Source organism: Rhinoraja longicauda, chromosome 38, assembly GCF_053455715.1.
Source record: "Rhinoraja longicauda isolate Sanriku21f chromosome 38, sRhiLon1.1, whole genome shotgun sequence".
Taxonomy (NCBI): domain Eukaryota; kingdom Metazoa; phylum Chordata; class Chondrichthyes; order Rajiformes; family Arhynchobatidae; genus Rhinoraja; species Rhinoraja longicauda.
In genome coordinates, this window is record NC_135990.1 from 14061433 (window position 1) to 14085440 (window position 24008).

The 24008-nt window shown below is 43.1% G+C and overlaps 1 protein-coding gene across 1 annotated transcript in view; it reads right to left on the reverse strand.

Moving 5' to 3' along the window:
* The window catches only part of LOC144610945 (fibrillin-1-like), a 330240-nt gene that overhangs the window by 207922 nt on the left and 98310 nt on the right, over positions 1-24008 (reverse strand). Inside the window, exon 7 of the mRNA XM_078429975.1 lies at positions 21110-21235. Coding sequence (XP_078286101.1) covers positions 21110-21235 — 126 coding nt within the window. The remainder of the gene's footprint in view (positions 1-21109; positions 21236-24008) is intronic.

Sequence of the window (24008 nt, forward strand, 5' to 3'; positions counted from 1 at the left end):
GCCTCCTCTATATCCCGCAGCTCCGCTCTTGCTCCCCCTCCCTCCATTCGTAACAAGGACAGAATCTCCCTTGTCCTCACCCTCCACCCCATCAGCCAGCGTATCCAACAAATCATCCTCCAACATTTCCGTCACCTCAAACGGGACCCCACCACTGGCCACATCTTCCCATCTCCTCCCCTTTCTGCGTTCCGCAGAGACCGTTCCTTCTGTAACTCCCTGGTCCACTCGTCCCTTCTTACCCAAACCACCCCCTCCCCAGGCACTTTCCCCTTTACCTCCCCCCTCAACTCCATCCAAGGACCCAAACAGTCTTTCCAGGTGAGACAGAGGTTCACCTGCACCTCCTCCAACCTCATCTATTGTTTCTCCCTGCTCAAGATGTCAACTTTTCTACATCAGCGAGACCAAACGCAGGCTCGGCGATCGTTTCACTCAACACCTTCGCTCAGTCCGCCTTAAACAACCTGATCTCCCGGTGGGTGAGCATTTCAACTCCCCCTCCCACTCCCAGTCTGACCTTTCTATCATGGGCCTCCTCCAGTGTCATAGTGAGGCCCACCGGAAATTGGAGGAACAGCACTTCATATTTCGCTTGGGCAGCTTGCAGCCCAGCAGTATGAACATTGACTTCTCCAACTTTAGATAGTTCCTGTCCCTCTCTTCCCCCCCCCTCCCCCTTCCCAATTCTCCCACTGTCTTCCTGTCTCCACCTATATCCTTTCTTTGTCCCGCCCCCCTGACATCAGTCTGAAGGGTCTCAACCCGAAACGTCACCCATTCCCTCTCTCCTAGATGCTGCCTGACCTGCTGAGTTACTCCAGCATTTTGTGATACCTTCGAGTAAAGATGGGAGGAGGTTATTCTGGCTGCAGATCTTTGACAGGGATCTATGCTGTGGATTCTATTATTGTGATATATAGAAATGACTTGCATGAATTGATTAGTAAGTTTGTAGACAAGACAAAAGTTGGTGGAGTTACGGACAATGAAGAAGGAATTCAAAGGATGTATTTATTCACAAAATGCTGGAGTAACTCAGCAGGTCAGGCAGCATCTCGGGAGAGAAGGAATGGGTGACGTTTCGGGTCGACCCGAAACGTCACCCATTCCTTCTCTCCCAAGATGCTGTCTGACCTGCTGAGTTACTCCAGCATTTTGTGAATAAATCGATTTGTACCAGCATCTGCAGTTATTTTCTTATTCAAAGGATGTAACAGGATATAGATCAGTTACAGATATGGGCAAAAAAATAATAGATGCAAGTTTAATCTGAGCAGTTTGAGGTTTTACACTTTATGAGATTAAATTTAAGAGGAAAGTATACAGTTCATGTTAAGTTTAGCTTAGTTTAGAACTATAGTATCGTAAGAGGCCCTTCAGCCCATCAAGTCTATGCCAACTATTAATCTACTGTTCACACGAGTTATACATTATCCCACTTTCGCATCAAATCCCTACACATTAGGGCCAATTTACAAACCAATTAACCTATAAACCTGTACATATTTGGAATGTAGGAGAAAACCAGAGCTACCTGGAGAAAATCCACAGGGGGTTCACAGGGAGAACGTGCAAATTCCAGTTTCAGTTCAGTTTATTGTCATGTGTAGCGAGGTACAGTGAAAAGCTTTAGTTGCGTGCTATCCAGCCAGCAGAAAGACAATACATGATTATAATCAAGCTATTTACAGTGTATAGATACATGATAAGTGAATAATGATTAGTCCAAAGTAAAGCCAGCCTGATAACAGCTGGGAAGAAACTGTCCCTGAATCTGGAGGTGTGCATTTTCACACTTCTATACCTTTTGCCTGATGGGAGAGTGGGGAAGAGGGAATGGCCAGGGTGCAACTTATCCTTCATTATGCTGCTGGCCTTGCCGAGGCAGTGTGATGGAGTCAAAAGAAGGGAGGTTGGCTTGTGTGATGGTCTGGGCTGCGTTCACAATTCACTGCAATTTCTTGCCGTATTGGATGGAGCTATTCCCAAACCAAGCTGTGATGCATCCTGGCTAAAATGCTTTCTGTGGTGCATCTGTAGAAGTTGGTGAGAGTTGTACGGAACATGCTGAACTTCCTAAGCCTTCTAAGGAAGTAGAGGCATTGGTGTGCTTTCCTGGCCATTGCCAAGTTGAGGATCAAGTTACAGAGATGAATGCTGATACCAAGTCCCGCAAGTGTGGTGGTAAGCTTGGATGGTTAATGGTATTAAAACAGAGTTGTAGTTTATGAATAGGAGTCTCTCTTATCCAGGTGTTCCAGGGATGAGTGTAGGGCTAGGGCGATGGCATCGGCCGTGGACCTGTTGTGGCAGTAGTCGAACTGCAGCCCTCAGGGTAGACTGGATTTAATGTGTTCCATAACTAGCCTCTCAAAACATTTCATGATGATGGATGTCAAGGCCTCTGGACAGTAGTCGTTTAGGCATGAGGTCTTGCTTTTCTTCAGCACTGGGATGATGGTGGTCTTCTTGAAGTAGGTAACTGGTCCGCACACCTACTAAGGACACGGCCAGGGACTTCGTCTGGGCCAGTCGCTTTTCGTGATTTTACCCTTAGGAAGGCCGATCTAACCTCTGCTACAGTCGACCTGGGGAGAGGCACACTGGAGTCTGAAGGGCTAGGTGACCCCACCCTGTTGGCCTTCTGCTCGAAGCGAGCATAGAAAGCATTCAGTTCATCCGGAAGGGTCGCACTTTCGCCAATGATGTTGCCTGACCTTGCTTTGCAGCCAGTTATCTTATTCAGACCGTGCCACAATTCTCCATGTGTCCGAGCGATTATACTGGGACTCAAGTTTGTCCCGGTATTGCCTCTTGGCATTCTTGATGGCTTTGCAGAGATCATAGCTGGCCTTCTTGTACCGCTTGAGATTATTTGACTTGTGCACAGCAGATCTGGCCTTAACCTGTGAATGTACCTCGCGGTTCATCCATGGTTGGGGAACACTCAGATTGACTTCGTCAGCACACAGACAGCACCTGGTTAAGATTGAACCTGTGTCTCTGCGACTGAGAGGCAGCAGCTCTCCCAGCTGTGACACTGTGTCACCCAACATGGCAGGATACTTAATGGCATGATGTACAGAGGCATCATGGGGTCCATGTCTACAGCTCCCTGAAAGTAGCAACACAAGTTGATAGAATGGTAAAAAAAGGCATATGATATGTTTGCTTTTATCGGTCAGGATATTAAGGAAAAGATCCAGGAAGTAAGGTTGCAGCTTTATAGAACCACATCAGTCACATTTGGGGCATTGCATCACCCCATGACAAGAAGGACCCAATACTGTATCTCTAAAGTCTAAAAATCTAAAGAGTGACAGGGGTGAGACTGGTGTTGATTATGCTGGCGGCCTTGCTGAGGCAGCGTGGAGTGTAGATGGATTCAATGGAAGGAAGACTATGTGCACAACTCTTATATTCTTGGATGGAGCTGTTCCCAAACCAGGTTGTGATGCATCCCTATAACAATGTAGGAGGCGCTGTGAACTGTTTTTTATGTGGTGTTATGTTTGCGTGCTACTGTATGTTTCATTTTTTCCTTAGTACCTAATCAGATGTACAGCACTTTGGTCAACGTGGGTTGTTTTTAAATGTGCTATACAAATAAAATTGACTTGACTTGACTAACCGTATGGTAGACAAATCTCCCAGGCCTGATCAGATATATCTGAGGACATTGTGAGAAGCTAGAGAATAAATTGCAGGTGCACTGACTGAGAAATACGAGTCATCATTAAAGGTCTGGAGGATGGCAAATCATATCATATCATATCATATCATATCATATACATACAGCCGGAAACAGGCCTTTTCGGCCCTCCAAGTCCGTGCCGCCCAGTGATCCCCGTACATTAACACTATCCTACACCCATTAGGGACAATTTTTACATTTACCCAGCCAATTAACCTACATACCTGTACGTCTTTGGAGTGTGGGAGGAAACCGAAGATCTCGGTTAAGAAGGAACTATTTAAGAAACTGTGTTCAGTTTTGGTCACCCTGTTATAAGAAAGATTTTGTTAAGCTGGAAATAGTGCAGAGAAGATTTACAAGGATGTTGCCAGGATTTGAGGACCTGGGCTAAAGGGAGAGGTAGGGCAGGTTAGGACTATATTCCTGGGAGTGTAGGAGTATGAGAGGTGATCTAATAGAGGTGTATAAAATCATGAGCGGAATAAATAAGGTAGACGCACAGAGTCATTTATCCAGGGTAGGGGAATCAAGAAACAGAGGACATAGATTTAAGGTCAGAGGGGAAAGATTTAATAGGAATCTGAGGGTCAACATTTCCACACAGAGTGTGGTGGGTATATGAAATGAGCTGCCGGAGGAGGTAGTTAGGAGAAACTATAACAACAGTTGAAAGACATTTGGACAAGTACATGGATATGAAAGGTTTATATGGGCCAAGCATTGGCGGGTGGGACTAGCGTAAATGGAGCACCTTGGTTGGCATGGTCCTGCTGGACCAAAGGGCCCGTTTCTTTTCTGCATGACTAAGATGCTTCTTACAGCACATAGTAGAAGTTGGTGTATCGAGGCACAGGAAAAACATTGTTTGCATGCTTTCCAAACAGATCAGATGTACCATACATAAATGCAATCAAGTCAAACTTAAGTACAATAGATAGAGAAAAGGGGAAGATTAACCTTACATGGACTGGGCAAAGGATACTGAATGATATGGGCAGGACTAGGGGACAACATTTGAGAATAAGAAATTGAGGATTAGGACTGTGATGAGAAGGAATTTCTGCACACAGAAGTTGGCAAATCTTTATAATTTTCTATCCCATGAGTTTGTGGGTGCCCAGTCATAATGCTTATTCAAAACAAAGATTAATAGATTTCTAAACAGGAATCAAGGGGTTATGGATTGTGCTTGAAACTGGTGCTCAAGATAGAAGCCGTAATTTTGAACAATGATAAAGCAGACTTGAAGAGTCAAATGGTCTACTCCTATTATAAAACATAGAACAGTACAACACAGAAACAGGCCCCTTGGACCACAATGTCTGTGCCGAACATGATGTCAAGACCAACCCAGCACATCTGCCAGCACATAATCCATATCCCTCTATTCCCTGCATATCCATGTGCCAATCCAAATCTCTTAAATGCCAGTTATATCTGCCTCCAACATCAGCAATGGCAAGAATTCCAACCACATGCCACCCTCTATGTAAAAAAACTTGGCTGGCACATATTATCATATCATATCATATCATATCATATCATATATCTACAGCCGGAAACAGGCCTTTTCGGCCCTCCAAGTCCGTGCCGCCCAGTGATCCCCGTACATTAACACTATCCTACACCCACTAGGGACAATTTTTACATTTACCCAGCCAATTAACCTACATACCTGTACGTCTTTGGAGTGTGGGAGGAAACCGAAGATCTCGGAGAAAACCCACGCAGGTCACGGGGAGAACGTACAAACTCCTTACAGTGCAGCACCCGTAGTCAGGATCGAACCTGCGTCTCCGGCGCTGCATTCGCTGTAAAGCAGCAACTCTACCGCTGCGCTACCGTGCTACCATACAGTATTCTTTAAACTGTGCCCCTCTCACCTTAAAGCAATGCCCTCTAGTATTTGATATTTCCATTATGGGAAAAAGTTCTGACTGTCTGTCCAATCTATGCCTCATAATTTTTCATACTTTGATCAGATCTCCCATCCACCTTTCCAGTGAAAACAATCAAAATCTGTCCAATGTCTCCCTGTAGTTAAAACCCCTAATCAAGGCATCATTTGGTAAACTTCCTCTGCACCCTTTCCAAAGCTTCCACATCCTTCCTGCTATGGGGCAACTGGAACTGCATGCAATACTCCAAATACGTCCTAATCAAAGTTCTATAAAGCTGCATCATGATTTCCTGACTCTTTATACTCAATGCCCTGACCTAAGAAAGCAACCATATCATATTATTTCTTTACCACTCTACCTACATGTGTTGCCACCTTCAGGGAGTTATGGTCATATATGGAGTTATATCTTATGCTAATGAATTTAGTTTCACTGTGGCTGAATGTGCTTTAGGACTTAATTTCACAGTGGCTGTATATACCTGTTCTAAATGGGGATGTCAAGTCACAGAAAACACATTGATTTGGCCCTTCCTATGTCTAACATCAGGAAGAAAATAGAAACAATAACTAGCCTGTATACAAGTCCGATGACTATCATATGACATTCTCGTTTCCTATCAAGAAATTGTCGTTTGCCCTCCACAAATCTATAAACTATTTCATCAGAATCAATATAACTATTCTCTGGCATTGAGGATGGCAGAAACTAGGCAGCAAAATGACTAAATGAAGCGAGGGAAAATCACAGCCAGTGAGAGGTTAGCATCTGACTCCAATTATAAATCGCACATGTGGCAGAGCCAAAAGAGATTCAAAATAGAAGACAGCAATTTCTGATAAAATCATGGGGCTCCACATAAGCCATAGATCATCTACTAAGCTTTTTTACAGCAATGCCCAGATTTGGCAGCACTAACAACTATAGCCATGAGGAATAGTGGACTGAAAACAATAAAGAAAAATATCATGGATTGTGATACATGCACTCATTTAGGTGTAAGGTGGCATACTGGTAATTTTGAAAAAAGAACTGCAGATGCTGGTTAATACACATAACAACACAAAGATGAGAGGGAGAAGATGATGTAGACACAAAATGCTGGAGTGACTCAGCAGGACAGATATGCTGCCTGTCCCGCTAAATTAATCCAGCACTTTGTGTCTACCTTTGATTTAAACCAGCATCTGCAGTTCTTTCTTACACATGAAATCAGATGTGACGGTATTACTGTTGAGTAATGGTAACTACAAAGGCACGAGGGAGGAGCTGGCTAAAGTTGATTGGAAAGGTACCCTCGCATGAATGACGGTGGAGCAGCAATGGCAGGAGATTCTGGGAATAATCCGGAAGACGCGGGATCTTTTCATCCCAAAGAGGAAGAAAGATTCTAAGGGGAGAATGAGACGACCGTGTCTGACAAGGGAAATCAAAGACAGCATAACACTAAAAGAGAAGGCATATAATTCTGCAAAAATCAGTAGGAAGCTAGAGGATTGGGAAGCTTTTAAAACCAACAGAAGGTAACTAAAAAGGCATTACGGGGAGAGAAGATTAAATATGAAGGTAAGCAAGCCAACAATATAAAAGAGGACAGCAAAAGTTTCTTCAGATATATAAAGAGTAAAATAGAGGCAAGAGTGGACCACTCAAAAATGACACTGGAGAAGTAGTAATGGGGAATAAAGAAATGGCAGTGGAATTGAATAATTTTTTTGCGTCACTCCACAGCTGAAGAAACCAGCAATGTGCCTGAAATTCAAGAGAGTCAGGGGGTGGAAGTTAGTGGAGTTGGAATTACCAAGCAGAAGGTGCTTGGGAAGCTGAAAGATCTGAATGTGGAGAAGTCACCTAAACCAGATGGACTACACCTCAAGGTTCTGAAAGAGATAGCTTTAGAGATTGTGGAGGCATTGGTGGTGATCTTTCAAGAATCACTAGAGTCAGGAGTGGCCCCAGAAGACTGGAAAATTATACATGTGACTTCACTGTTCAAGAAGGGAGCAAAGGCAAAAGAGGGAAACTATAGGCTGGTTAGCCTGTCTTCAGTGGATGCTAAGATTTTTACTAAGGATGAAGTTTCTGAGTAGACAATAGACAATAGACAATAGATGCAGGAGTAGGCCATTCAGCCCTTCGAGCCAGCACCGCCATTCAATGCGATCATGGCTGATCACTCAATCAGTACCCCGTTCCTGCCTTCTCCCCATACCCCCTCACTCCGAAGTCAGCATGGTTTTGTGCAGGGGAGATTTTGCCTGACAAATCTGTTGGAGATCTTTGAGGGAGTAAATAGCAGGATAAACAAAGGAGAGTCAGTGGATGTTGTTTACCTGGATTTTCAGAAGGCCTTTGAAGGAATTGAAGGCTTTGTGGCCAAGTTTGTGGATGATATGAAGATAGGTGGAGGGGCAGGTAGTGTACAGGAAGCAGGGACTTTGCAGATGTACTTGGACAGGTTGGGAGAGTGGGCAAAGAAGTGGCAGATGGAGTACAACGCAGCAAAGTGTGCAGTCATGCACTTTGGAAGTAGGAATAAAGGCATAGACTATTTTCTAAATGGGAAGAGGATTGTGAAATTGGAGGTGCAAAGGGTGTGTTAGTGCTGGATTCCCAAAAGGTTCATTTGCAAATTGAATCGGTAGTAAGGAAGGCAAATGCAATGTTAGCATTCATTTCGAGAGGACTAAAATATAAAAATAGGGATGTAATGCTGAGGCTATGTCAGGGATGATTGGGGTAACGTATGATGAGCGTTTGATGGCACTGGGACGATACTAACTGGAGTTTAGATGGATGAGGGGAGACCTCTTGGAAGCTTACCGAATAGGGAAAGGCCTGGATAGAATGGATGTGGAGAGGATGTTTCCACCAGTGGGAGAGTCTAGGACTAGAGGGCATAGCCTCAGAATAAAACGAGGTAGCTTTAGAAAAAAGATGATGAGGAATTAGTTAGTGGGTTTGTACAGTTTGTACAGGCCAAGTCATTGGGTATTTTTAAAGCGGAAATTGACAGAATCTTGATCAGGATGTCAAATGTTATGGGGAGAAGGCAGGAGAATGGGGTTGAGATGTTAAGATAAATCAGCCATGATTAAATAGCGGAGTAGACTTAGTGGGCCAATTGGCCTAGTTCTGCTTCCATGACATGAAGTTATGAAAGTGCTCTGAAGAAGGGTCTCGACCTTAAACATCACCCATGTTCTCCAGAAATGCTGCCTGACCTGCTGAGTTACTCCAGCACTCTGTACAGTCATGGTAATGTTACTGTACTAGAAATTGTGACCTCCTCAATTCACTGTCGCACCGAACACCACAGCCCCACCCGGCTCGGACATGCCCCGCAAAGAGTGGGTTACCCTGAACCGGCTCTGTACAAGGGTCGGCCACTTCAACGCCAACATGCATCGTTGGGGGTTGCGTTCATCAGCAGCCTGCGTGTGTGGAGCAGACCAGCAAACAGCGCAGCACGTCATTTTCGACTGCACTGTCCTCCATCCTCCTGGTGGAGGGGTAGACCTCACGGCCCTCGACAACAGCACATTGTACTGGCTACAGCGCATGGAGGGCGTTACATAACTTCTGCTGCCTCAAACGCAAGAAGAAGAAGAAGTTTGGCATAACCTAAACTTTTCGATTCTATTCCTGTAGAAATAAACCCGAGTGTTCGGTTTACTTTCTTTTTATGGCTCAGTTAATTCAAGGCATAACTGTTAGCGGTCAGAGTACTTGTATTCCAAGAATGCATTGCTCTTTTATCTTACCGAAGTTGACATAGTGGAGCAGCTGGTAGAATTGCTGCTTCACATTGCCAATGATTATCGATATAGAAGCAATGTCTGTGTGGAGTTTGCATGTTGACCACACGGGTTTCCTCTCATATGCCAAAGATGTTTTTGCTAGTACATTAATTGGCTATTGTAGTGTGTTAAATAGGGGACCGGGGGTGTTGATGGAAATGAAGGGAGATTAAAAAATATGGGATTAATGTATGATTAGTTTAAATACATGGTTGATGGTCAGCAAAGACTTGTTGAGCCAAAGGGCTTGTTTCCCTGCTGTATCTCTATGACCATGGAACCATGCACTTGGTAAATGACCACTATTCTTCCAGCCTTGCATTTATCTGTGTTGAACCTTTAACAACATTTATTTGCTCATATTATAATTGATCAATATTATCTTGTAATTTGTAGCTGTCCTTTTCAGAAATTTGATATCTTCAGCAATTTGGAAATTGTATTCTTGATTTCAAAATCTTAATCTTTAATACAGGTTGTGTGAATGTGGCCCCAGCACAGATCCTTAGGCTACACAACAACCCACCTCCTTCCACCATTTGCTTTTTTGCCCTGAAGCAGGCAAGTCATCCACAGTTTTTGAAGATGCTGACATAATTATAGAGTGCTTCCAGCATTTTCTTCTTTTATTTATTATCAGTGATCTATCCTTCTATTTGCTCCCGACTCTAAATCCTCTGATTTTATTCATTGATTTTGGTGTAACCCTTCGAAGAACTATATTATTGTAATCTATTCACTGTTGCAATTTCAAAAATATTAATTATGGTTGATCTTCATTCTTCTTGTGTCCCTCTCGTCTACTTTCTTCATAGCAAGGATGTTATTTCAAGGAGGTGCGCAATATATGGGAGGGTGTTACATAAATCAGAGACACTGAATATTTTAATGGTTGCGTCTATGGAAATTCCAAATTTAATACAAGCCAAATGATAAGAATCAGCAATCAGTCCTGATAGCTGGATTGTGCATGTTAAAGTACCGAACCTAAAGTTTATGGAAGAAAGGAAGAAAATATAGATGAAAAAAAATATCCTGCGATTATATGGCATCTTTTGCAACCATAGGACATTCAAAAGCACTCTACAAGTAAGGATCTAATTTTCAATATAGAAGACAAAATAGCAGCTATTTTTTGGAATGTTCTGATGGAAGCAAAATGAGAATATTCTGGAAATCTGTTTATGATAATATTCTGGAAATCTGTTTTACTGATTTTGAGTGTGGAATAAGTTTTCGCCTGGACATTGAGGACAACTCCCTCGCTCTTCAAAACAGTATATCGATAATTTTTTTAAAATAACCTGAAAGGGCAGGCCGTACTTTGGTTTAAAGTCTCATCCTTGAAAGGGCATCTTTGACCATGTAGTACTCCAGTGGTGTTTAAGACTCCAAAGAGTAAATACCCAACTAAGGACTGGCTGACATACAGTTTGGAAGATGGGAAGCACAGCTGAATTAAGGCACGATTGGATTTCATATCATATCATATATCATATATATACAGCCGGAAACAGGCCTTTTCGGCCCTCCAAGTCCATGCCGCCCAGTGATCCCCGTACATTAACACTATCCTACACCCACTAGGGACAATTTTTTACATTTACCCAGCCAATTAACCTACATACCTGTACGTCTTTGGAGTGTGGGAGGAAACCGAAGATCTCGGAGAAAACCCACTCAGGTCACGGGGAGAACGTACAAACTCATTACAGTGCAGCGCCCGTAGTCAGGATCGAACCTGAGTCTCCGGCGCTGCATTCGCTGTAAAGCAGCAACTCTACCGCTGAGTGATGTAATGGAGGAAGTGCTAGAAACTAGTACTGTATCTGTTCCACTTAAGGACAGATTCCCAGATGTATCAAACTAAAAACTCTTTCAACTTGTTTTTGTGCAGCTGTCCATTATATTTCCAAATTCAAACAAAGAAACAATGAATCCAAAGGAAAACTACACAATGAATGCAAGACTGAGAAGCAAAAGAAGGGCAATAGGGAAACCATGACTGCCAAAAATTTGAAAAAGGAAAAATGTTTTAATAAAGTACATATGAAACGTCCACTCTCAGAGGGCAGCCCTCAATAAAAACACTGATACTGAGCCTCTTATTTATAAAAGTTGTGGCTATCCCTGGACTAATCTTATGTCAATCATTCTTTTAGTTGTTAAACACTGGAACATCACCATCAAAAATGTGGAAATATAATAAAAGCCTTATTGTCAGGAACAAATACAGCTGGAGCAGAGACCATGAATTACTTTGCAAGCCTTCGGGGATTGTGTCCATATAAAAATAAGCAGTCTCACTCCATAGATGATCACAAAGATCTAGGCTGAAAGACAGTCGAGGAGGCCCAGGACAGAAAGGTCAGTAAGGGAATGGGAGGAGGAGTTAAAGTGTGTATCAACTGGGAGATGGCGTAGGCCTAGGGAGATGGCGAAGGTGTTCAGCGAAATGATCGCCCAGACTCCGTCTAGTCTCGCTAATAGAATTATTATAACAATGAACCATTCCACATTTCCTTCGTCCCCATCTGCTGTGATCTGTCATTTGCACACCTTGCCCTTCCATATCTCTAGTTTCCTTCTCGCTTGACTCCAGTCTGAAGAAGGGTCTCAAGCCAAAACATTACTTATTCCTTCTCTCCAGAGATGCTGCCTGTATCGCTGAGTTACACCAATATATTAATTTTCAAAACTAAAACTAAATTATAGCAGAACGATATAAAATTCATTCTACACCCCACATTCCTTGATCACTAGAGGAATGCAGCTTAACAATATGTATATTGGCCAAATTGTTGATATATTGTGCCAGAAGGAAGTTGCACGATCTACCTTTGGAATTGATTAGTAGGACTAGATGTTACAATCCCCAAGGTTTGCACTACAATTGACTGGTGTTGTTCTTGGGGGTGACCACTAGGTAATGTTGCTACCATTCAGACACATCTCCAGTTGTGTACCTCAACATCACTGGGTGTTTCGGCCTTTTATCACAAGACACCCTCAGTCGAGGCAGGCCTACCGCAGGGTGATCAGACCTGGGTGTGTGTCTTATGGTTAGCCTCTAGATGGTCACGTGGCAGCCCAGACAGTATCTTTTCTTTTCAGCCACAGCCAGTGACTGCTCCATTCGGCGGCATTTGCAAGCTCTTTGATTGCCCTCCTTTGGGCCTGCCCTCTGACTCCCACTTCCCTCAGGAGCCTTGCGGTGGAATTGGCTACAAAGCCCCTGCACCCCGCCTCCACTGGATGCACCCTTACACTCCAACTTCGCTGCTCTGCCTCTACTGCAAGGTTGGAATATCTCAGCCTTTTCCTTCATATGCCTCGTCCACAGCCTCCTCCCAGGGCACCGTCAGCTCAATGATGAAAACACGCGGACAGGAGTTGGACCAGAGGACGAGGTCTGGTCGCAGGTTGGTAGCTGCAATTTCAACTGGGAAGGAAAGCCTCTGGCCTAGGTCAACCCGCATTTCCCAGTCTCTGGCTGCGCTCAGTGGGCAAGAGTTGAAAGGTGAGGTGGTAGTCTTCCGTTTCTCTACTTCTCGGATGAAGGATGGGATTTGCGGGAATGTTAGCTGGGCATTGATAGGCATGGCGTTGGTGGTAACTCTCTGGCACTCGAGTGCAGCTGCCAAACACCTCAGCACCTGGTTGTGTCGCCAGGTGTATCTGCCTTGTCTTAGGCTGGTCTTACAACCGACCAGGATGTGCTTGAGCTTTGCTGGAACTGCACACAGGGGGCAGGCTGGATCCTCTCCCAGCCAAAGATTTAAGTTTGTGGGAGAGGGAAGGACGTCATATGTGGCTCTGATAATAAAGCTCAACATACTTGACTCCATGCTCCACAGCTCACTCCATGTGATATTCCTCCTCTCAATGCCATCCCACCTCATCCAGCGGCCTTGCTTGGCTTGAGATATAGCTTTGGCACACCTGGCTGCTTCTTCTTGGCGGCGCACCTCCTCCACCACCAGGTGCCGACGTTCAGCTGGAGTAGCCTTTTGCCAGGTAGGTTTCATTGCTCCCAGGCCAAAGCCCCCTCCGCCTTGTTGGACATGGCCCACTATGTCCCGGTGTCGGAGGGCGGATTTTGCAACCTGTACCACTGCTGCTGGAGTCCATTTCTTCCCTGTTGCTAGGGTTGGAGCGACACCTCATTATGTACAAATGTATTTTAGCCAGGGGAATTTTGGAAGTTAAAACTGTAAATGATTCTAACTTGAGGCATCGAAAATATAAAGTTAGCATGCAGGTGTAGCAAGTAATTAAGAAGGCAAATGGCACGCTGACATGTTGATAAGGGACTAGAAGTTAAAAATAGAGAAGTATTATTACAATTGTACATAGTGTTGGTGAGGTCGCACCTCAAGTACTGTGCACAAACAAGGTCCCTCATTTCAGAGAGAATAAACTAGAATAGAGGCCGTCCAGAATAGTTTCACCAGGCTAATTCTTGGAATGAGAGAGCTGACCTGTTGTGAACAACTAAGAAAGTCAGATCTGTAGTTTCTGAAGGCAAGAAGAATCTTATCGAAATATATAAGATATTAAGAGGGCATCACTGGATAGGTGTTATGTTTCCACTTGTGGGAAAGCCTTGAATGAAGGGCCATAATTAAATGACAGGGACCAGATATTTAAAACTGAGGTGCATATGAATCTCCAGTGTCCGCTACCTCAAAGGTTTTTAGAGGCTAAGATACTGGAGGTATTTAAAGAGGACATTTTATTGAAAGATGGGGGATTGAGGGCTTTGTGGAACTGACACACATGAAGTGTTGAGACCTGGGACAGATCAGCAATCACCATATTGGATGGCAGGAAAGGCTTGACAAGCCAGATGGCTCTTTTCCTATTTTCTTGCAGTTTCTAGTGTTCTTCCTTCCTCACATTCATATTGTGGATTTCAAAATGCTGGCAAGCCTTAGAATTATGGGATAGCAATCAGAAATACTTTCAAAAGGTACAATTGTCCAATGATGGGCATATAAGGATTCTCTTACTGAGTTACAGAGTCGTAGAGCACAGAAACAGGCCCTTTGGTCTGACGTCCAAGCTGTCCATTCAATTTTAGGCAGTGTTAGTTGATGCCTGCATGCATTATTGGGATGTCCCTTAAATCTTCTGTAGTTTGATGTGGTCTCTGTAGCAATTGGTACCCGTGGTGTTTATATTGAAAACCATTTTTGTTTTGCTGTGCTTTTAAGCTATGTTGATTTTTCCCCATTGTTTAAGGATTAGCAAAGTGCACAATTCCTAAGAACACATTTACAGATTGGCATGTGGTGAAGTTATAGTGATCATATTCCAGTACGACATTTATGCTTTATGTCTATTTTTATTACTGAGAAGTAATTTTAAACCTTCAAAAGCTGAAGCAATGCATCCCATTCAAAAAAGATTTTGAATTCTGCTTTGTTATTTTCCGTAGCTCCAACAATGATGAATTTTTAATGAAAAAAAACTTACAATTTCTTGGACCTAACCAAAATTTGAAGAAACAATTGATAGCAAGTGGCTAAATCACTTGGCATTTAATACATTATCTTAATTTTTTCCTTGATTAAAACCAGAATGTTAATTGGACAAAAAAAGACACAAAGTGCTGGAGTAACACAACGTGTCAGGCAGCAGATAGACACTAAAAGCTGGAGTAACTCAGTGGGTCAGGCAGCATCTGTCGAGAACATGGATAGGTGACGTTTCAGGTCAGGACACTTCTTCAGAATTTCAGAATATACCAAATTGAAAATTATTTGTTCTGATGATTATTTGCTTCAGAAGATACTGGTCTGATGCATATAATTCTTACATATAAATATAGGAAATAGTACTCCCTAATAGTCCATTCAGCCTTCAAACCTGCTTTGCTATTCAATGTGATTCTGGCTGATCATTTAAATTCAGAATCTTGTTCTGTTTTTTCCTCATATTCTTTGATTTAATTAGCCATTTGTACTACGCATAACTTCTTTCTGAACACATTTAATGGTTTGGCCTCAACAGACTTGTGTGGTAGAGAATTCCACAGACTGATATTCTTTGGCTGAAGAAATTTCTCTACATTTCAGTCCAAAGCAGCTTTCGCCCTGCTTATGACCCCTGGTTTTGGACTTTCACTGGAAATATCTTTCCAGCATCTAGCCTGTCCAGTTCCATCAGAATTTTATTAACTTCAATGACTTCTCTCAGTCTTCTAAGCTATAAGAATCAAATCTCTTTTAATATGTTAGTCTGGCCATCCCACAAATCAATCTTGTGAACTTTCACTGCAATCCCTCCACTGCAATGACATGCTCCCTTAAAAAAGAATACAAAAACTAAGCATATTAATCAAGTTGCTGTTTCACTGAGGTCCTGTACAACCGTGTAGGAAAATAACTGCGGATGCTGGTACAAATCATAGGTATCACAAAATGCTGGAGTAACTCAGCGGGTCAGGCAGCATCCCTGAGAGAAGGAATGGGTGACGTTTTGGGTCGAGACCCTTCTTCAGACTGATGTCAGGAGGGGCGGGACCAAGAAAGGACATAGGTGGAGACAGGAAGACAGTGGGAGAACTGGGAAGGGGGAGGGGAAGGGAGGGACAGAGGAACTATCTAAAGTTAGAGAAGTCAATGTTCATACCGCTGCGCTGTAAGCTGCCCAAGCGAAATATGAGGTGTTGTTCCTCCAATTTGCGGTGGGCCTCACTATGACACTGGAGGAGGCCCATGACAGAAAGGTCAGACTGGGAGTGGGAGGGGGAGTTGAAGTGCTCAGCCACCGGGAGATCAGGTTGATTAAGGCGGACTGAGCGAAGGTGTTGAGCGAAACAATCGCCGAGCCTGGGTTTGGTTTCGCCAATGTAGAGAAGTTGACATCTGGAACAGCAGATACAATAGATGAGGTTGGAGGAGGTGCAGTGAACCTCTGCCTCACCTGGAAAGACTGTTTGGGTCCTTGGATGGAGTCAAGGGGGGAGGTAAAGGGACAGGTGTTGCATCTCCTGCGGTTGCAGGGGAAAGTACCTGGGGAGGGGGTGGTTTGGGTAGGTAGGGACGAGTGAACCAGGGAGTTACAGAGGGAACGGTCTCTGCGGAAAGCAGAAAGGGGAGGAGATGGGAAGATGTGGCCAGTAGTGGGATCCCGTTGGAGGTGACGGAAATGTTGGAGGATAATTTGTTGAATACGCTGGTTGATGGGGTGGAAGGTGAGGACAGGGGGACTCTGTCCTTGTTACGAATGGGGGGAGGGAGAGCAAGAGTGGAGCTGCGGGATATAGAGAGTCTCATCTATAATGGAAGAGGGGAAGCCCCATTTCCTAAAGAATGAGGACATCTCTGATGCCCTAGTGTGAAACACCTCATCCTGGGCGCAGATGCGGCGTAGATGGAGGAATGGGGAGTAGGGGATAGACTTTTTGCAGGAGACAGGGTGGGAAGAAGTGTAGTCCAGATAGCTGTGGGAGTCTATGGGTTTGTAATAGATGTCGGTCACTAGTCTGTCTCTTGTGATGGAGATTGTGAGATCCAGAAACGGTAGGGAGATGGTCCAAGTATATTTAAGAGCAGGATGGAAATTAGTGGTGAAATGTATGAATTTAGTGAGTTCTGTATGGGTACAGGAGGTAGCACCAATGTAGTCGGCAATGTAGCAGAGGTAGAGTTCGGGGATGGGGCCAGTGCACGTCAGAAACAGGGATTGTTCGACGTACCCGACAAAGAGGCAGGGCCCATGCGAGTGCCCATAGCTACGCCTCGGGTTTGGAGAAAGTGGGAGGAGTCAAAGGAGAAGTTGTTGAGGGTAAGAACCAGCTCTGCTAGGCGGAGGAGAGTGTTAGTAGATGGAGATTGGCTGGTTCTACGGTCGAGGAAGAAACGGAGGGCTTCAAGACCATCCTTGTGGGGGATGGAGGTGTAGAGTGACTGGACATCCATGGTAAAGATGAGGGAGTGGGGGCCTGGAAACCGGAAGTTATTGAGGAGAAGGAGTGCATGTGAGGTGTCTTGGATATAGGTGGGGAGGGATTTGACCAGGGGGGATGGGATGGAGCCGTGGTAGGTGGAAATTAATTTGACGTACTGTACAACTGTAGTAAGACATTCCTGCTATGTTGCTCAATTACGTTTGTAATGAAGGCCAACATACTATTTAACTTCTGAGCCACCTACTGCGCCAGCTCATCTATTTTCAGCATTTCGTGCATAACGATAGCTCTCTTGTTGTTTGGATAAGAATCTGCTATCCTGCATTTGCAACCAAAATGGATAATCTGACATTATAATGTAACAGCCATACATATGCCAATCACTCTGGAGCTTCGCATTCTCCTTAGAGTGCCTGCTCCCACCAGACTTTATGTTGTTCTCAAACATGGATATATTACATTTGATTCCCTCAAATAATGAATATATATTCTGAAAACTGGAGTTCATGCACTGATTCCTATGGCAACACACGACTCATTGCGTGCCACTTGGGTGCCGGGGGGGGGTGGGGGGTGGAAGCTGGTCGAATCCATTTATCCCTACGCATGTTTTCCTGTCTGCCAATCAGCTCTTTGTCCACATCAGTACATTATCCTCAATCTTACATTCTGCTGTCAAAAGTTTTTTGAAAACTCAATTCTGTTACATATGTTGATTCTTCCCAATCCACTCTATTGGTTACATAGAAACATAGAAAATAGGTGCAGGAGGAGGCCATTTGGCCCTTCGAGCCAGTACCGCCATTCATTGTGATCATGGCTGATCATCCACAATCAGTAATCCGTGCCTGCCTTCTCCCCATATCCCTCAATTCCACTAATCCCTGGAGCTCTATCTAACTCTCTTTTAAATTCATCCAGTGAATTGGCCTCCACTGCCTGCTGTGGCAGAGAATTCTACAAATTCACAACTCACTGGGTGAAAAAGTTTCTTCTCACCTCAGTTTTAAATGGCCTCCCCTTTATTCTTAGACTGTGGCCCCTGGTTCTGGACTCCCCCAACATTGGGAACATTTTTCCTGCATCTAACTTGTCCAGTCCTTTTATAATTTTATACGTCTCTATAAGATCCCCTCTCATCCTTCTAAACTCCAGTGAATACAAGCCCAGTCTTTCCAATCTTTACTCATATGACAGTCCCGCCATCCCAGGGATTAACATCGTGAACCTACGCTGCACTGCCTCAATAGCAAGGACATCCTTCCTCAAATTAGGGGACCAAAACTGCACACAATACTCCAGATGTGGTCTCACGAGGGCCCAATACAACTGCAGAAGAACCTCCTTGCTCCTATACTCAAATCCTTTCGTTATGAAGGCCAACATGCTATTAGCTTTCTTCACTGCCTGCTGTACCTGCACGCTTACTTTCAGTGACTGGTGTACAAGGACAGCAAGGTCTCGTTGCACTTCCCATTTACCTAATCTGACACCATTGAGATAATAATTTGCCCCTTTGTTTTTGCTGCCAAAGTGGATAACCTCACATTTATCTACATTATATTGCATCTGCCATGCATCTGCCCACTCACTCAACCTGTCCAAGTTGCAACCTCCTAACATCCTCTTCGCAGTTCACACGGCCACCCACCTTTGTGTCATCTGCATACTTGCTAGTGTTACTTCTAATTCCATCATCCAAATCATTAAGATATATTGTAAATAGTTGCGGCCCCAGCACCGAGCCTTGCGGCACTCCACTCGCCACTACCTGCCATTCTGAAAAGGACCCGTTTATTCCTACTCTTTGCTTCCTGTCTGCCAACCAATTCTCTATCCATTTCAATACCCTACCCCCAATACCATGTGCTCTTACGCTCTCAAAAGTTCAGTAAATCTGTAAAACAAGATCTCTATTTTGTAAATCCATGCTGATTGAACTGGTCCATTCACTGTTTTCTAAATGCTCTGCTATTGCAAGTTTAATAGAAGCTAACATTTTACTCACAACCAATGTCGAGTCTATAATTCTATCTTCTCTCTCGTCCTCTTTTTTTAAACAGTGGGGTTATAATAGCTACCCACCGATCCAATGGAACTGATGTATAGATTAAAGAATGGAAAATGACTACTAATGCATCCACTATTTCTCAGTCCATTTCGCTCATTAATCTGGAAATGCAGCCTTTTTGGGGATTTTTCCAGTTTAGTGGAACTATGTACTCGGCCCAATCATACTCAGCTGTTTCCTCAGCTATCCTACTTGTATTATGATCTTAGAAGTGGGGGTGCGGGGTTGGGAGTGGAGATGTTTGCTGATGATTACACAATGTCCAATCCCATCTGAAATTCCTCAGCCAATGAAGTAGTCCTTCCCTGTGTGCAAGTGGCCAACATTCAGATATCAGCTGATATGTAGCAAATAACACTATGCCAGGGAATCACCATATACAACAGAGTGTCTTGCAGATGCTGGTTTGGACCAAAGATACACACAAAATGCTGGAGTAACTCAGCGAGTCGTCAGGCAGCATCTCTGGAGGAAAGGAATAGGTGACAATTGACAAGGAATAGACATTATCCAACAGGGTAGCGGGTTAACATCTATCCATGACATCTAAGAGGCATTACAATTGCTGTGAACTGCATCATCAATATTCTGGGTTATCATTGACTGAAAACTCAACTGGCCCAGGCACACAAATATTGAAGCTACAAAAGCAGTTTGTCTGGGTATCCAGTGGGAGTGAATCATATCCTGAGAGCCTAAAGCCTTTCCACCTCTACAAAGAACAGGTCAAGTTTATGATTCTCCATTTATCTGGCAGGGCAGCTCTAACAACCCTTAACAAGAGCTTAACACCACCAGCATACGAAGGTTGCAGTCTGTAGCATCTTCAGAATGAACTCACCTCAGTTGATCCAACAGCTCCTCCTACATCAGCGGCCTTGACCACCAAGAAAACCAAGGCCTTCGTGAACATGGGACCTGCATGGCCCTCTCCAAGTTATTCTCCATCCCCGCAAAAATATATTGCCCTTCCTTCATCAGCACTGTGCCTAAAAATGTGATTCCTTTCTAACTGCATCATTGGAGTACCTTCACCAGAAGGACTGCAGTGATTAAAGAAGTCTGCTCATATCACCATCTTCTCATAAACAATTAAGGATAAGAAATAAATGTTGGCCTTCCCAGCAATGCTCAGATGTCAAAAAAAGTTTAAAAGAAAATTTAAGAAAACGTATTTCTTTGTTCATTATATATTTCATCACCACTGGAAAATAAAAACAAAACAGGAATGATTCAACCTCCAGAATGGAATGGGTGATAAGAAAGCAAAGAATATCTGAGTGTAGACCAAAGGTAAGATGGAAAAAAAATAACAGAAACCTACTGAAACAGAAAGATACAGCCCCATCTGCAGCAAGAGAGGGAAAAAATGATGGCTATCCGAAATTGTTAACTTCAGAACTGTCCCAGGAACGGCAATGTGCCCATACAAAAGATGAGATACTTTTCTTCACGCTTTTGTTCAGTAAAGTTGAAGCAATGTAGAAAGCTGAAAACAGAGGCCAGGACGCAAATAGGGCAGAGAATTAAAGTAACAGGTGAATGGAAGTACCCTATGGTCTAAAGATGGCTGATCTGCCAAGCAGTCATCCAATCTGTGTTTGTTTTCTGCAAAGCAGACACTTAATAATTCATGGTATTTGCTCTAAATATGTAAAATAGTGCTTTTAATATTAAAATCAATATATTTTAGAATATATGTATTGATCCACAACTTACCTTCACATTTTTGCATATCTTCACTAAATCTATGTCCAGCTGGGCATTTGCATTCAAAGGATCCCACGGTATTTATGCAATTTCCCCCATGACAGCTCCCTGGGATGGCTTGGCATTCATCCACATCTACCAAAGAAAAATATTAAATTGAATTGTCCTGCAGTGTTCACCAATCATGCTATTGCAGTATTACTTACCAACAAATTTATTTATCTTTAATGCTCAACGATAATAAAAAAATTAAGTTACGAACTAAGCTGTTGAATTTTCTATGGTCCTGTACACCCCCTCCCCTCCTCGCGGAAGTGTGCAGCACGAGATACCATCGTTCACACTCTTAACACAATGTACTTCCTAGTATTGAAACATATGGGGTTTTTTCAGATTGTGGCAAACACCAAAAGGAAAACTGATTGAAAAAGATTGTCAACTTGATTATATTTCAACATAATCTCAAGTTTTGAAATTTAAAGAAAGGGATTTCACCACTAAGTGAAAGTTGGTCCTCTTTTAATTTCTTCCCACATTGCTGTGATTGAAACAAATGGAGCTCGCAAATGGAAATAACTTCAAGCAACAGTTAATCTCACCAAAGGATTTGACTGAACTATCTTTGAATCTCAATCATTTTCTTTTGTAGATTGTTGCTTCTGTGTCAAACCAATTAGTTTTTAACTTTAATTAGTGACCCAATTTTAACCTTGAAAAATGCATGAACTGAAGGGAAGAAAAATGAAAAGGATACTTTAAAAAACTGCTGAACAATCATTTTTTCAAAACCTATCCCTCGGCCACATGCCATGCATTTCGGATTACAGATTTCACATTTCCTGCATCTGTAATATTTTGATTTTTTAAAATTATAAATGCACCTAATAAAGGTCTTTTCAATTATTTACCTCACCCATTGGAAGCAGAGAATTGAAGAAAAACGAGACATGTAGGCTCTGGTCAGGGAGGTATGAAACAGGTATAGGCAGCTGGAATCAAGTGTCCCCCTGGAGGAGTTTCGGGAACAGCAAACCATCAGGAGAAAGAAATCAGGAGGACAAAAAGGCGGCAGTAGATAATTCTGGCACATAATGTTAAAGAAAATCCTAGGAGGTTTTATAAGCACATTAAGGGAAAGAGGTTACCTAGAGAGAATAGGGGCCTTCAGAAATCAAAACAGTTATCTCTGTGAGGAGCCACAGGAGATGCGCAAGGTCCTCAAGGAGTATTTTTCCAGTTTTTACTTTGGAGAAAGATATGAAAACGAGGACACTTGGGATGGGTAAGTGACTGAAGTGTCCGTGGGCAAGCCTTTGGGACCAGCGACCACTGGCCTATTTGCACTAAAATGGTTATGGGGGTCATTCTTAGTCATGTGTGTGTCCAAAAATGTGAAAAATTGTGGAATACATCTCTTCTAATTCTGAAAGCATTACAGCTGAAATTCTGTAAATTCTGTAATTCTGTTAATTCTGAAAGCAATATATATTGACTTATATATGTCGGTTTATCAAGTGAAATTTTTATGTTAGGCTGACAGTGTTTGTTTAGGGTCAGAGGTCAAATATGACCTTCTCATGTGTGTGACCATGTGACCACAATTTTTCACACACACGTGACTAAGAATAGCCCATGGATAAAGGAAGAGCGGAAATGGAGATATCCTAAGGACAGGAGATGCTGGACATCCTACAGCATATGAATGTAGGTAAATCTCCTGGGTCTGATCGGATATATCTGAAGACATTGTGGGAAGCTAGAGAAGTAATTGCGAAAACCCTAGCTGAGATACATGAATCACCATTAGATACGATTGAGATACTGGAAGATTGGAAGGTTGTGAATGTTGTGGCTCAATATAAGAAAGGCTGCAAGGAAAAGACTGGGAACTATAGACCAGTAAGCCTAACATCTGCGGTAGGCAAGTTACTGGAGAGGATTCTAAGTGATAAAATATATTGGCATTTGGATAGGCAGTTGATTAGAGATAATCAATATGGTTTTGTACATGGGAGATCATGTCTTACGAATCCAATTCAGTTTTTAAAGAAGTAACCAAAAACGACGAGAAAAGCCCTAGACGTTGTCTACATTGACGTCTGCAAGGAATTTAATAAAGTTTCGCATTATAGGCTGCTCTGGATGATTAGATCACATGGGTTCTAGAGACAGCTAGCCGACTGGTTAGAGTATTGGCTTCATGGAAGGAAGCAGAAAGTGATGATGGAAGGTTGTTGTTTGGTCTGTAGGCCTGTGACTAGTGGTATGCCTCTGGAATTGGTGCTGGGCCCATTGCTGTTTGGGGTTTTTATCAACAATTTGGATGAGAATGTATAAGGCATGATTAGTAAATTTGTAGATGACAGTAAAGTGGGTGGTATTGTAGATAGAGAAGATGGTTATCAAAAATTACACAAAGACCTTGATCAGGTGGGCAGAGGAATGGTTAATGGTGTTTAATGCAGATAAGTATGAGGTGTTGGATTTTGGGAAGTCTAACCAGGGCAGGACCTTCACTGTGAATGGCAAGGCATGTGGAATGTTGTAGAGCAGAGGGATCTAGGAATGCAGGTACGTAGTTCCTTGAAAGTGACGCCACAAGTAGAAAGGGTGGTCAAGAAGGCTTCTGGTACATTGGCCTTCACTAGTCAGGGTATTGAGTATAGAATTAAGATGTTATGTTACAGTTGAAAAAGACATTGGTGAGGCCGCATTTGGAGTATTGTGATCAGTTTTGGTCACCCTGCTTTCGGAAGGATGTTTGTTAAGTTGGAAAGAGACAGAGAAGATTTATGAGGATGCTGCTAGGACTTTAAGGCCAGAGCTATAGGGAGAGGTTAGGCAGGCCAGGACTTTATTCCTTGGAAAGCAAATTCACTGTCATCGTCATTGCATTCAATATCTGTGG